This window comes from Equus caballus, chromosome 7 (genome assembly GCF_041296265.1).
Source record: "Equus caballus isolate H_3958 breed thoroughbred chromosome 7, TB-T2T, whole genome shotgun sequence".
NCBI lineage: Eukaryota > Metazoa > Chordata > Mammalia > Perissodactyla > Equidae > Equus > Equus caballus.
Genome location: NC_091690.1, coordinates 54,352,067 through 54,367,713, shown reverse-complemented (window position 1 = coordinate 54,367,713; position 15,647 = coordinate 54,352,067). Strand labels below are relative to the sequence as shown.

Genomic DNA, 15,647 nt, shown 5'->3' with positions numbered 1-15,647 from the left:
GCACACTGCTGGACCTTATAAGTCATCTCATACATCAGGCCACTTCTCCAAGATCAGGAGACATAGCCAACCCACCTAATACATAGAAATAAGCACAGAGAATGAGGCATAATGAGGAGACAAAGGAATACTTTCCAAGCAAGGGAACAGGACAAAACCTCCCAAAAAGGATTAAATGAAACAGAAATAAGTGACCTATTCGACAAAGTGTTCAAACAAAATATCATAAGGATGCTCACAGATATAGGGAGAAGACTGGATGAACACAGTGAGCTCATCAGCAAAGAACTGGAAAATATGAAGAACCAATCAGAAATGAAGAATACAATACTAGAAATGAAAAACTCACTAGAGGGACCAATAGCAGAGTAGAGGATGCAGAATGGATCAGCAAACTAGACGAAAGTCTAGAGAAAATCTCCTAAGTTGAACAGAAAAAACAGAAAAGAATTAGACAGAATGAGAACAGTCTAATGGAACTCTGAGACAATATCAAGCATACTAACATTCAGATTATAGGTTTCCCAGAAGAAGAAGAGAGAGACAAAGGGGCAGAAAATATATTTGAAGGGATAATAGATGAAAATGTTCCTAACCTAAGGAAGGAAACAGACATTCAAGTACAAGAAGCACAGAGAGCTCCAAACAAGATAAGCCCAAAGAGGCCCACACCAAGACATGTTATAATTAAAATGTCAAGAATTAAAGAAAAGAGAGAATCCTAAAACAGCAAGAAAAAGGCCACAAGTGAAATACAAAGGAAAGCCCATAAGGCTATCAGTGGAATTCTCAGCTGAGACCCTACAGGTGACAAGAGAATAGCACGACATATTTAAAGTGGTAAAAGGAAAAAACCTACAACCAAGAATACTCTATCCATCAAGGTTGTCATTCAGAATGGAAGGAGAGATAAAGAGCTTCCCAGACAAGCAAAGATTAAAGTAGTTTATCACCAAGAAACCAGTTCTACAGGAAATGCTGAAGGGACTTATTTAAATGGGAAAACAATGACCACAAGTAGAGATAAAAAAAATTGTCAGCCCCCCAAAAAGAAAAGGCAATAAAATCACTTGTAAAGGTAAAAATATACTAAAGGTAGCAGATCAACTGCCTGTGAAGACAATATGAAGGTTAAAAGACAAATGTATTAAAATCACCTGTTTCAATGATAAGAGGGTAATGGATAGACACACACTAAACAGGACAGTATATATGATTTCAAAAACATAAAATGTGGGAGGAGGGGAGTGAAAAAGTAGACCTTTTAGAAAGAGGTCAAGCTAAACAGTCTATCAACTCGATATAGATTGTTATATACATAGAATATTAAATAGGATCCTCATGGTAATCACAAATCAGAAACCCATAATAAGCAAGCGAGAAAGTAAGACAAAAGAAATCAAACAAACTACTAAAGACAGCCATCAAACCACAAGGGAAGAGAGCAAGAGAAAAAGGCAGGAACAGAGGAGACCTAAAATACCCAGAAAAAAGTAACAAAATGACAATAAATACATATTTATCACTAGCTACTTCAAAAGTCAATGGACTCAATTTCCAATCAAAAGACACAGGGTAGCCTATTTGATAAAAAAACAAGACCCATGTATATGCTGCATACAAGAGACACACTTCAGACCTACAGACACTCACAAACTGAAAGTGAAAGGAGGGAAAAAGATATTCCATGCAAATGGCAAAGAAAAGAAAGTGGGGGTAGCAATACTTATAGCAGACAAAATAAACTATAAAACAAAAACTATAACAAGAGACAAAGATGGGCACTATATAATGATAAAGGGAACAATCCAACAAGAAAATACAACACTTGTAAATATCTATGCACCCAACATAGGATCACCTAAATATATAAAGCAATTATTAACAGACGTAAAAGGAGAAATAGTAACACAACAATAGTAGGGGACTTTAACACTCCACTTACACCAATGGATAGATCATCCAAACAGAAGATCAATAAGAAAACACTCGCCTTAACGGACACATTAGACCAGATGGATTTAGTAGATATATATAGAACATTCCATCCAAAAACCACAGAAGACACATTTTTTCCAAATGTACATGGGACATTCGCCAGGACTGATCACAAAACAAGCCTCAATAAATTTAAGAAGATCAAAATAATAGCATGCATCTTTTCTGACCACAATGGTATGAAACTAGAATTCAACTACAGGAAGAGAACCAGAAAAGCCACAAAAATGTCGAGATTAAACAAAATGCTACTGAACAAGGATTGGGTCGATGAAGAAATCAAAGGAGAAATCAAAAAATTCCTGGAGACAAATGAAAATGACAAGCCAAAATCTATGGGAAACATAAAAAGCAGTTCTAAGAGGGAAGTTAATAGCAATTCAGGCCTACCTCAACAAACAAGAAAAATCCCAAAGAATCTAAAAGCACATCTAAAGGTAGTGGAAAAAGAAGAACAAACAAACCCCAAAATCAGCAGAAGGAAGGAAATAATAAAAATCAGAGCAGAAATAAACGATATAGAGACTTACAAAAAAAAGAAAAAATTAACGACACCAAGAGCTGGTTCTTTGGAAAGATAAACAAAATTGACAAACAGTTAGACTCACCAAGAACAAAAGAGAGAAGGCTCAAATAAATAAAGTTATAAATGAAAGATGAGAGATTACAACGGACACTTCAGAAATACAAAAGATAATAAGAGAATACTATGAAAAGCTATACACTAACAAATTGGATAATCTAGAAGAAATGGATAAATTCTTAGAAACATACAACCCTCCAAAACTGGACCAAGAAGAAGTAGAGAATTTGAATAGACCAATCACCAGTGAGGAGATTGAAACAGCAATTAAAAACCTCCCAAAAAATAAAAGCCCAGGACCAGATGGCCTCCCTGGTGAATTCTACCAAACATTCAAAGAAGACTTAATATCTATCCTTCTCAAACTCTTCCAAAAATTTGAAGAGGAGAGGAGGCTTCCTAACTCCTTCTACAAAGCCAACATTATCCTGATACCAAAACCAGACAAGGACAACACAGAAAAAGAAAATTACAGGCCAATATCACTGATCCACATCGATGCAAAAATCCTCAACAAAATACTACATATCGAATACAACAATCCATTAAAAAGATCATACATTATGGTCAAGTGGGTTTCATTCCAGGGATGCAGGGATGGTTCGACAACCACAAATCTATCAACATGATACACCACATTAACAAAACGAAGTATAAAAATCACATGATCACCTCAATAGATGCAGAGAAAACATTTGACAAGATACTGCATCCATTTATGATAAAAACTCTAAATAAAATGGGTATAGAAGGGAAATACCTCAATATAATAAAGGCCATATACGACAAACCCACAGCAAATATGATTCTCAATGGAGAAAAACTGAAAGCTATCCCTTTAAGAACAGGAACCAGACAAGGGTGCTGCTGTCACCACTCTTATTTAACATAGTATTGGAAGTCCTAGCAAGAGCAATCAGGCAAGAAAAAGAAATAAAAGGGATCCAAATTGGAAAAGAAGTGAAACTGTCACTCTTTGCAGACGACATGATTTTATATGTAGAAAACCCTAAAGAATCCACTAAAAAACCTTTAGAAACAATATATGAATACAGTCAAGTTGCAATATACAATGTCAGCATACAAAAATTGGTTGCATTTCTATACACTAATGAAGGAGCAGAAAGAGAAATTAAGAATACAAGCCCATTTACAATTGCAACTAAAAGAATAAAATACCTAGGAATAAACTTAACCAAAGAGGTGAAAGATCTGTACATGAAAACTATAAAACATTGTTGAAAGAAATTGAAGAAGACACAAAGGAATGGAAAGTTATTCTGTGCTCTTGGATTGGAAGAATTAGCATTGTTAAAATGTCCTTACTTCCTAAAGCAATCTACAGATTCAATGCAATCCCTATCAAAGTTCAAACAAAATTTTTCACAGAAATAGAAGAAAGAATCCTAAAATTTATATGGAACAACAAAAGACAGCAAACCGCCAAAGGATTCCTGAGAAAAAAGAACAAAGCTGGATGTATCACACTCCCTGATTTCAAAATATACTACAAAGCCATGGTAACCAAAACAGCATGGTACTGGCACAAAAACAGACACACAGATCAATGGAACAGAATTGAAAGCCCAGCAATAAACCCACACATTTATGGACAGCTAATATTTGACAAGGGAGCCAAGAGCATACAATGCAGAAAGGAGAGTCTCTTCAATAAATGGTGTTGGGAAAACTGGACAGTCACACACAAAAGAATGAAAGTAGACCATTCGCTTACACCATGCACAAAAATCAGCTAAAAATGGATTAAAGACTTGAATTTAAGACCCGAAACCATGAAACCTCTGGAAGAAAACATAGGCAGTATGCTCTTTGACATCAGTCTTAGCAGCATATTCCCAAGTCCCATGTATAACTGGGCAAGGGAAACAAAAGAAAAAATGAACAAATGGGACTACATCAAGCGAAAAACCTTCTGCACAGCAAAGGAAACCATCAACAAAATGAAAAGACAACCTAACAATTGGGAGAAGGTATTTGCAAGCCGTATATCAGATAAGGGGTTAATATCCAAAATATACAAAGAACTCATTTAGCTCAATAACAAAATAAAAGCAACTCAATTAAAAAATGGGCAAAAAGATCTGAACAGAGATTTCTGCAAAGAAGACATATGGATGGCCAACAGGCATATGAAAAGATGCTCAACATCATTAGCTATCAGGGAAATGCAAAACAAAACTACAATGAGGTGTCACCTCACTCTGGTCAGATTGGCTATAATCAACAAGACATGAAATAACCAGCATTGGAGAGGATGTGGAGAGAAGAGAACTCCCGTAAACTACTGGTGGGTGTTTAAACTGGTGCAGCCACTATGGAAAGCAGTATGGAGTATCCTCAGACAATTAAGTATAGCTCTACCATATGATCCAGCTATCCTACTTCTGGATATTTACCCATAGAACTTGAAAACGCAAAGGCGTAAAGATACATGCACCCTATGTTCATTGCAGCACTGTACACAATAGCCAAGACTTGGAAGCAACATAGATGCCCATCAAGGGACGAATGGATAAAGAAGATGTGGCACTTACACACAATGGAATACTACTCAGCCATAAGCAATGATGAAATCCGGCCATTGGTGACAACATGGATGGACCTTGAGGGTATTATGCTGAGTGAAATAAGTCAGAGGGAGAAAGTCAAATAACGTATGGTCTCACTCATAAGTAGAAGATAAAAACAACAACAAACAAACACATAGCCATGGAGAATGGATAGGGGAAGGAGGGGGAGGACAAAAGGGGTGATTAGGCTCACATGTGAGGGGATGGACTATAAGTAGTTTTTGGGTGGGGAACATGATGTAATCTACACAGAATTTGAAATATATTATGATGTACATCTGAAAGCTATATTATGTTATAATCCAATGTTACTGCAATTAACAAAAACATTTAAAAAATAAATGTTATTGTCATTAAAAAATATGAAGCTTAGAATTCATTAGCAAAAGGTGTGTGTACATGTGTGCAAGATATGTGAAATGGAGGTAAACAGGAACAGGTGGAGAGAGGTGAATGGTGTATTTTTGGCATAACAAGGTCAGGGATTAGACATTATGAATTTCTTTCTTATTTAGTCTTGGTCTTCAAGGATTTCCAGGGCCCAGATGTCAGAATGACACTAAAAATATTTGTCTAATGAGGCATTTTGGTTATTGATCCTCCAGGGATATAAAGACTGTAAAGAGTCAGCCTGTGACAACCTTATTGAACAACCCTTGCCTGTTCAGGAAGGAGTACACCTGAGACTCCATCCAGGGATGATCTTTCTTGGCCAGGATCCCATTGCCTCACTTGGTTTTTCTGCCCTTCCTGAAGACACATCTTCTGTCTTCAATATCCAGGTGATATATTGAGCATCATTTCATAGTGATGCTAGCCACTTAAGGACTTAAGTAAAGTTCTTAGTTAATGCTTTGGTCATGAGGACAAGTGTTTTACTATGAATTCATCTGTGTAAAGAAATGAGCAGGGTACATGCATGGAAAGATCAGAACCAACTGTCCTGTGGGACTGCAGCCAAATTGTCTTCTTGTTGATAAATTCTCATGTACATATGTGCCAGTACTCAGACAGTTCTCAGTCTGCTGTTCTAATTTATCTAAAAAATGGCAGCATCTGTTTTCCTCTGAGGAAGTCTGCCCCTTCTCAAACATAATGCTTTTTATAAGTCATTCAGACATTTACTCGAATTCAGTGAGGTCATGGGAGGGAGTTTGGTCATATTCACCTGTCATTTCTATTCTTGGTTCTTGATACACCGTCATATAGAAGAGTGTTTGTATCATCTCTGCAGCTGGGTTGCGAGGACACTGGGGAGAAAGTGGAGACAAAGAGAGACTAGCCGGCTGCCTTCCTAGTGCACTTGTTTCTCCTTATGAAGTTACCAGGTATTCTATATAAGAAAAGCAGAGTTAGTATAATGAAAAACACATATGACCATCCTTCAACTCCTTCTGGAATTAACAAATGTTGACGTTCTGCTATAACAGCTTCAGGTCTTTATATAAAGTAGCAAAACAATATGCATATAGAAGACATCCGTTTTGTGTCCCCCTCAGTTCTTGTTCTGCACATCCCAGAGACAGCGTCATCTAGAATGTTATAGTATCCCCCATGCATGGCTTTATATTGTATGTGTATTAATAAACATCTGTAGGATGAAAGGCATGAACCATAATATCTATCAGTTTGAGAATGGAGAAATACAACATGATGTAATAGTAATGTGGAATACTCTGTGCTGATAAAAATTAAGCAGGATGAAATACATGAACATTAATAAAAAATAAATTACATAAGGAGGAAAATTGTAAATGATATGTACTGTATGTTTTGATTTATATAAAGCCTTAAAATGCAAAACAATGCAATTATTTGTGGAACAATAAAATTAATTATAGTGAAATTTTCAGGAGAATAATGTATATGAATTTCACGTAGTGCTTCCCTCAGGGAAGGGAAAGAATAAAGACTGTTCAAACACATGATGTAGGCACTTAACACATAGTTGTATTACATATTGCAATAAAAACACCTACAGAGAGCATAGTTAAATCTATTAGTTAGATAAATTTGACTGATGGATACCAAGCTCTTTGTTCTTACTCTGTACTTTTGTTTCAGTTGAATAATCCATAATTAAAATAACTGTATCTATGTAAGACCAAAATATATTTAAAATTTTCTCATGCTGTAGACTTGTTATACAAAATTTCTTCTCTTGTAGGGTTTCATCATTTGTGTGGATTCATATATCTGATTATTTTTATTATTTCATTCATCTTAATTGCTATACGTTTCAGCGTATATTCATGGCAAATGAATATTGATATCATTCATATTGCCTTCATTCCTTTTCCACATGATAAAGGATCCCAGCTGGAGTTTCAACTCAGAAACTCATACCTGAAATTTGCAGTTATCGTCCAAGAATGCTCTCTTTGTATTTTCTTTCCTCAACTTGCCACATCCCATTGCTTTATTCTGAAGAGGGAAATGAGTGAGGAGCTGTTGCTCATGGCAGAAAAAACACAATAGGAAATGTCAATATGAGGGTCTCTAATGCTGACTACTGTGCTGGATGCTTTTCCTCCATTTATTTCTCATCATTGCAACATCCCCATAAATTTGTATGACGATTCCCATTGTACACATTAGGACATCAGGCTTTTTAAAGTTATGAACAAAAATTGTTCAAAAACTATTGAACAATTTTTCTCATTCGCAAAGCAAGTGCTTGTCTGGATTAAATTCAGAGTGTTTGAATATAAGTAATACATCAAATGATAAAGACTGTCATGGCCACTTCTTTTTTCCCCTTTAGAGGGAGGACCCCTGCTTTACAGAGGCAATCCTATTAGGATGCTTGATTATCTTATAAGTATCATAGAAGTCTCCCTTATCTGTAAGTCTCTGTCTTCCAAGGACCGAACATTGAAGCTATTTTCATCTGTTTTCTTAGGAGCTTATTAATTTCATTCTTTCTCTCATCTAGTCATTTTTTAAAATTATATGCCACCTATAACCTTAGGTGAAGAAATCCCCTTCAGATGAAACAGAGAATCTCATTGACATCGTTTTCCAGCTTATCTTGGAATCCATTGGTTATGCAGTTGAGTAGCTTTTCCACGGCAGAGTCTTATGAGCTTCAAGTTTATAGGACACATTTTCTAGTCTTTTCTCAGGTGTGGAGCAAAGACTTTGGTGGAAGCCATACACCTGCCACATAATACATCAGGGGTAGAAGTAAACATACTTTGTAGGAAGTGAAGAGATTTGGGGCATTTCAGGATGAAATATAACTATTTTGCAGGGGAGGTATGAAATCTGAGCGGGGGTTTCAAATGCTAATTCTGTACTGCACAGAGGCATCAATAGAGTTTAGTCAAGTTAGTCAATTCAGCAGTCAGATGATCTGATCTCAGACATAGTCGTTGCCATGAACTACCCATAGACATCCTGTCCATTATGTAACCTCACCTTACCTAAGTTATGGGCATAGAGTGATTGCATGATCTAACTTGTCTGTAATTTAACAAGCCCTTCAGATGATTCTGAGGCATGCTTAGATGTTTTGGGGAACATATTCTACAAGAGACATTAGGTAACTTCATTCTCATCCTTCCATTTCTTTGAGGCAAGAACATTTCTGAAGGAAACACCATGTCTTATTCTTTGTTTCAGTCTCAGAGTGAGAGATGATGATGATGGAGGGATAAATTAGCAGTGTGGGAGATTTGAATATTCTCTTGGGTTCACATTATACAGAATTTTTTTATTTTAAGCACTGGTTCTCAAACTTTAGCATATGTCAAATTCACATCAAGAGCTTGATAAAACTGAGATTTTTGGTCCTCATCCGACTTCTTCAGCAGTAACTCTGGAGTAGTACCATCATTATTGATTTCTAACAAGTTCCCAGTTGATGCTTCTGCAGATTATCTAAGGATTTTTAATTTTATTTTCTTGTCACCCCATCTTTTCCACCTGATTCATCAGCAACATGCAACCTAGAAATCACACAGATGTTTCAGAATTCCTTCTCCTGGTATTGACAGATGATCCGGAACTGCAGCCTCTCTTCGTCTTTCTATTCCTATGCATGTACCTGGTCACCATCGTGGGAAACCTACTCATCATCCTGACTGTCATCTCTGACTCTCACCTGCACACCCCTATGTACTTCTTTCTCTTCAATATGTCCTTTACTGACATCTATTTAAGTACAACCACGATACCCAAAATGCTGATCAACATACAAGCAGAGAGTCAGAGCATCACTTATACAGGGTGCATTACACAAATTTACTTTGTCCTGTTTTTTGCTAGTTCGGAAAATTTTCTTCTTGCAATTATGGCCTACGACCACTATGTGGCCATTTGCCACCCACTGAGGTACACAGTCATCATGAACACCAACTTCTGTGGACTGCTGATTCTAGTCTCCCTTTTCATTAGTATTGTGGATACACTCCTCCACAGTCTGATGGTGTTACAGCTGACATTCTGCGCAGACCTGGAAATCCCCCTCTTCTTCTGTGAAGTTGTTCAGCTCATCAAGCTTGCGTGTTCTGATACCCTCATCAACAACATCCTGATATATATTGCAGCTAGCATATTTGGTGGTATTCCTGTGTGTGGAATCATTTTCTCTTAAATTCGAATAGTCTCCTCTGTTTTAAGAATGCCATCAGTGGGTGGAAAGTATAAAGCATTTTCCGTCTGTGGTTCACATCTCTCAGTTGTATTCCTATTCTATGGGACAGGTTTGGGAGTGTATATTAGTTCTGCTCTAATTAATTCTTCCAGGAACACTGCAGTGGCTTCAGTGATCTACACTGTTGTCCCTCAAATGCTGAATCCCTTCATATATAGCCTGAGGAACAGGGATATGAAAGTAGCTTTGAGAAAACTCATTGATAAGATACTAATGGTTTTTCAGGAGTGTATTCTCTAATTTCCACATTTTTGAATCTTTTCCATTTGTCCTTCTCTTATTGATTCCTACCATTGCAATATTGTAGTCAAGAAAGACACTTTGTATGATTTCAACTTTTAAAAAATTTTTTGAAACTTATTTTCTGGCCTAACATATGATCTATCCTGGAGAATGTTCCATGTGCAATGGAGAAGCATCTTCTGCTGTTGATAAATGGAGTGTTTATATATGTCTGTTAGGTTTTGTTTGTTTATACCATTTTTCAATTTCTATGACTGTTTTTGATCAATCCAGAGGTACTGTCTACTATTGAGGGTTTTATGCTGAAGTCTCTAAGTAGTACTGTTGAAATATGTATTTCACACTTCCTTTCTGTCATGTTTGCTTCATGCAGTTTTAGGTTCTGTTGTTTAAGTATATATGTTGATAATCATTATATCATCTTGATTATCAGCCCTTTTCTGTCTACTTCTATCTATTGTCTATCCATCCATCTATCTATCTATCTATCTATCTATCTTTCTTTCTACCTATCCTTTCTGCCTACTTAAGTTTTGACTTAATCAATTTTTTCTGACAATTGGTTCTTTTTTGGTAACTATTTGACTGGAATATATTTTCTTTCATTTCATTTATAATCCATTTGTGTCTATGGACCTATAATGAGTGTCTTGTAAACATTCTATATTCACATAATGTTTCTTTTATTTTTCTTCCAATCTCTGCCTTTTGACTGGAGAGTTTTATCCTCTTACCTTTAAAGTATTTACTCATAAGGAGATATTTAATTGTTCCATTCAAAACTTTATTTTCTGTATGTCTAATACCTTCTTTTTGTTGTACTTCATTTCCTCAATTACTGCCTTATATTTTTTGGTTGATTTTTTGTTTTCAATATTTTGCAATTTTCTCTTAATGTCTTTTTAGAATATGTTAAGATAATTTTCTTTCTGGTTACCATGGACATTAAATTTAACAATTTACTTTGAATTCATACCACTTTTACTTCAACAGCATGCAAAATTTCTGTTCTTATACAGCTCTGTCCTTTCTTCTTCTTGTTGTTACTGTCACAAATTAAATGTTTATACACTGTACCCAGTGACAAAGATTTTAAAATTTTTACAATTACTTTTTTAAATCTAGTAGGAAATAGAAAAGTGGAGCTATAAACCAAAAATTAAATACAGGCTCTTTTATTTTCCTACACATTTACCTTTACCAGAAATCTTTATTTTTTCACGAAGCATTGAATTACTGTCTAGTGTCTTTTCACTTCAACCTGAAGGAATCCATTAGGTATTTTCATAGAGCAGGCTTTGAGGTAATGAACTCCTTCATCTTTGTTTATCTGGGCATGTTTTATTTCTCCCTAATTTTTGGAAGGGGTTTTTTGTCAGATGTAAAATTCTTAGGTGAAAATTTTTTCTTTCAGAGCTTCAAATATCTCATGCCACTATCCTATGGTCTTCATGGTTTGATGAGAAATTGGTTGTTAATCTTATTAAGAATCTCTTGTATATGATGAGCTGATTCTAAATTTCTAGTACATGATGAGTTCCTTTCAAGGTTTTCTTTTTCCCTTTGGCTTTGTCAGTTTAATAATATGTTTCAGCATTAATATCTTTCAGTTATCCTCCTTGGAGTTCATTGAGCTTCCTAATTTTGTAGGTTCATGTCTTTCATCATATTTAGGAAGTTTTTGACCAGTATTAGTTCAAACACTCCTTCCATCTCTTTCTATTTTTCTTCTCCTTCTGGAACTCCAATAATGCCTTTTTTTCCATGTGGTGGAGTCCCATAGGTTCCTTAGAGCAAACTTACTTTTCTTCATTCTTTTTTTTTCTACTCCTTAGACTCAACACTATAATGTGTTAGCTTTGTACATATGAATTTTCCCCACAGGTTTCTTTTAAAAAGTAGTTGAACATGTTAGTAGTCTATTCATTTAGTGACTTTCCAAAAATATATTCTCAGAGACTGTAATCCTTGTTGTATGTGGTCACTGAAATTATGTTCTTTGGCTTTGTTCAGCTAATTCTTTGATAAATTTCCTTGAGCGGCATAAGTGATACAAACAATAAAAGAAAAAACATACATCTCTCAGTCTTTACAGATTGGATCTTTGGTACAGTACTCTTTCAACACTTACCCAGGTTTGCACTTAACTTAGAAATCAGTATGAAAGTTTAGAATCTTCTCTGGTATTTCCTTAGTATATGTCTTGCTATGGGCATGCATGTGGCTTTCTAAATTCTCCCATATATTTGGCTGGTTTTAAATGTCCTAATTCCCTGAAGAAAATTTCCACTGTTTTTGCTCTAGGTCTAAGCTGGTCTATTTTATGTTTTTACTTTAATCTTTTACCATAGACATATATCAGCTGTTAGTTTGGTTTGTGTTCTTTTCAAAAAATGCCCACTGCTTTTCCAGCTTGAGTTCTCAGGCAAAAGAGAGATGAGTGCTTTGTGCCAATTCCTCAGGTAGCTTCCAGACAGGTTAGAACAGAAATACAGAATGATTTGAGAAGGAAGTTCTACTCTGAGTTCTCTGAATCAATGGACATCTCATACTGAGAACACAGGATGTGACCATATTAAGACTAAGACTACTGCCATGCTAGAGAAGGAGTGGGGTAACGGCAAGTAGAATGCCACAAAACTTTTCTACCAGTTTGAAGTTGCTATTTTCTTGATTGGCACTGACTTGATTGCTGTATTTTGACTCTTTTCAGGAGTTCTGACAAAGTTAGTTCTGACAGTTACTGCTTGTTTTTCAATGTTTCTTGAGAGGAGAAGACTTTAAGCTGCCCCATGTGCTATTTTGTCACTTCGCTGGCAAAACGCCACAGACTTTTTTTAGGCACAGTCTTTTTATTTAGTATAGGGAATATATTAGACCCTGCTGAATATAATTTGTAGAATGAGAATTCAATGAACCATTAATAGAGTTAGTCTTTGGAATATTCTTTATAGGGTATATTTGCTGTATTATCTCTTGCATTTTATAAGATGTATAGCCATATTAAACTATATTTTTGAAGATAAGTATCTTCAGTCTTCCTCATACTGTTGTTATAAAGGGTACCTTTGAATGTACCTTAGGAAAAAAGACTAGAATCCAATTACAGAAGGAAATTTTGTCCATGTGTTAAAGGTACTTGAAATAGATGTGAATAGAAATAGCTGAATGGAAGAGAATTGCATACTTTGGCCCCAGGGTGAGGGAACTTTTTAGTTCTTTTTCTGTGCTTTAAAGGGTTTTCACTGCCCTGGGATCAGAATTATAGCAAAAGAGTTTGACTAATGAAGATCTTTGGATATTGAAGCCCCAAGGGCCACAGAGACTGCAAAGTATCCACCTCTGGCCACCCGACTCAATAGCCCTGCTCAGGTCACTAGTCAGTGCATTTGAGCCTCTTCCCAGGGACCATCACTTTTGTACAACAGCCCAGCCTTCACTCTATGTTTCCATTTTCCATGAGAACAGGGCTCATTTCTCTCCTTCAATATCAAACGGAGAACCAGATGTCTTTCTTTACGTTTGGGTCAAAGATCATCTGAAGTTCCCTAGTCTGTTTTTCAAATAGAGACAGGTGTTTGTATACCATTCCATCTTGGGATGAGTGGGAACATGCTGAAGATAACTCGATCTTATTCATCGATGAAGATTTTGCCTAACTATCTATCATCTGACGTGTTTTCTTGTACCTTTGCAACAATAATCAATCAGATAATCTTCTACCGTGACAGTAAAATTCTAGGATCTTTTTCCTTTCTCAGGAGAAATCTGCCCTTGCACAATTTTGTGGAGTTTTCTAGAATTCTCTAAAGTATTCCTTAATTTCCGGGCAGGGAATGAAGGTGGATGTTCATCTCATGTTTATTGTTCTGTGTATGATTCTTCACAGTCGTTCGTAGTGATGATGATTGGTTGACCCTGTTGCCTTTCTAGGAGGCAGAGGAAATGGATAAAAAGAAGCCCATAGGCTATATCCATTGTATAAATATATCTTTAGTAACCAATGAAATCTTTTAAAAGACAGAATAACACAGAATATCAGGACAAGTACTCATGTATCTGTTTCCAGAGTTAATAAATTTTGACATTTGCTGTTATATTTCTCCTCTTTAAGTAATAAAATATTTTGTATAGAGACAACATTCTTTTTTATTTTCCTCTATTCTTGTCCTTCCATTCCAAGATGAGATGACAGTCTTGAACTTTTTGAGTTCCTTGGCATTGTTTTAAACTACTCTTACACACACATACCTTTGTGTTCGTGCATGTGCGCGCATGTGCATATGTCTCACAATGAAAATGCTCATTCCAGGGCCAGCCTGGTGGTGTAGTGGTTAAGTTTACACACTCTGCTTCCGTGGCCAGGGATTTGCAGTTTCTGATCCCAAGTATGGATCTACTTAGTGCTTATCAAGCCAAGCTGTGGCAGGAGTTCCACATATAAAGTAGAGATAGATGGGTATGGATTTCAACTCAGGGCCAATCTTCCTTAGCAAAAAGAGGAGGACTGGTGGCAGATGTTAGCTCAGGGCTGATCTTCCTCAAAAAAAGAAAAGAAAATGCCTATTCCTTCAAGAAAAAATGAATTGTGATGTTGTAATACAGGGGAATATAGCAAAAGAGTAGAGGCTAATGAACCAGAATGAAATGTACCAGTGCTTCCTCCTTCCCTCTGCTTCTATACATGAGCAAGATTTACAGTGGGAGTGTCAGTACATGAATCCTTTCTGAAACTTGCAGTTACCATACCAAGATCATTCTTTTTTTCTCTCTTCTTTCATCTTATCTCACCACTCACTTTCCTTCCTATAATGAACCTGTCACTTTGTCAAATCATGGTTATGCCAAAAACAAATCACTATAGGTGATATTGAGAAGGGCCCATATGTCAAGCACTATGCTTTGTGTTTTTGTCCATGTATTTCTCATCCCTGATGTATCCCCTATAAGTTTTCATGATGGTTCCCTTCACACGTGTGGAAACAGAGGATTCTCACATAGTTGTGAAAATTTCCCTGTTCCTTAAGCACATGCCAGAGGCTGGAATAAGTTCAGGTGTATCTGAGTCCAAATTTGCACCAAATGATCAATTCCACTATAGTTCTTTTTACAACTCCACGTTTGGCTCAGATTTTATGATTCAGGAAGCAGAGTTTTTATATTGCCATTTATCTTTAAACATTAAGATCCTAATGATCAATTTGTTTGTTTTTTTATTATTGAGTTGTATGAGTTCTTTTTCTATTTTGGATATTAACCCCTTGTTGGATATACGATGTTGCAAATATTTTCTTCCAGTTTGTGGGTCTTTTCATTTCGTTCATGATTTCCTTTGCCCTGCAGAGACTTTTCAGCCTGATGTACTCCCATTTGTTAATTTTTTCTTTTGTTTCCCTTGCCTTAGTATAAACACAACTGAACCTTAAGTTGATTTTGTACCCTGAAACTTTGCTGTAGTTTTGGATTATTTCTAATAGTTTTCTGATGGATTCTTTAGGGTTTTACATATATAGAATCATGCCATCTGAAAACTGTGAGAGTTTCACTTGTTCCTTTTATATTTGGATTCCTTTAT

The 15,647-nt window shown here is 36.0% G+C and overlaps 1 protein-coding gene across 1 annotated transcript; it reads left to right on the top strand.

The window, feature by feature from the left end:
• The first annotated feature begins 9,115 nt into the window (after positions 1–9,115).
• OR7G44 (olfactory receptor family 7 subfamily G member 44) lies at positions 9,116–10,069 on the top strand. Its single transcript, NM_001391178.1, is given in 1 exon segment — positions 9,116–10,069. A coding segment is annotated over 1 exon segment (954 nt).
• The last annotated feature ends 5,578 nt before the right edge of the window (positions 10,070–15,647 follow it).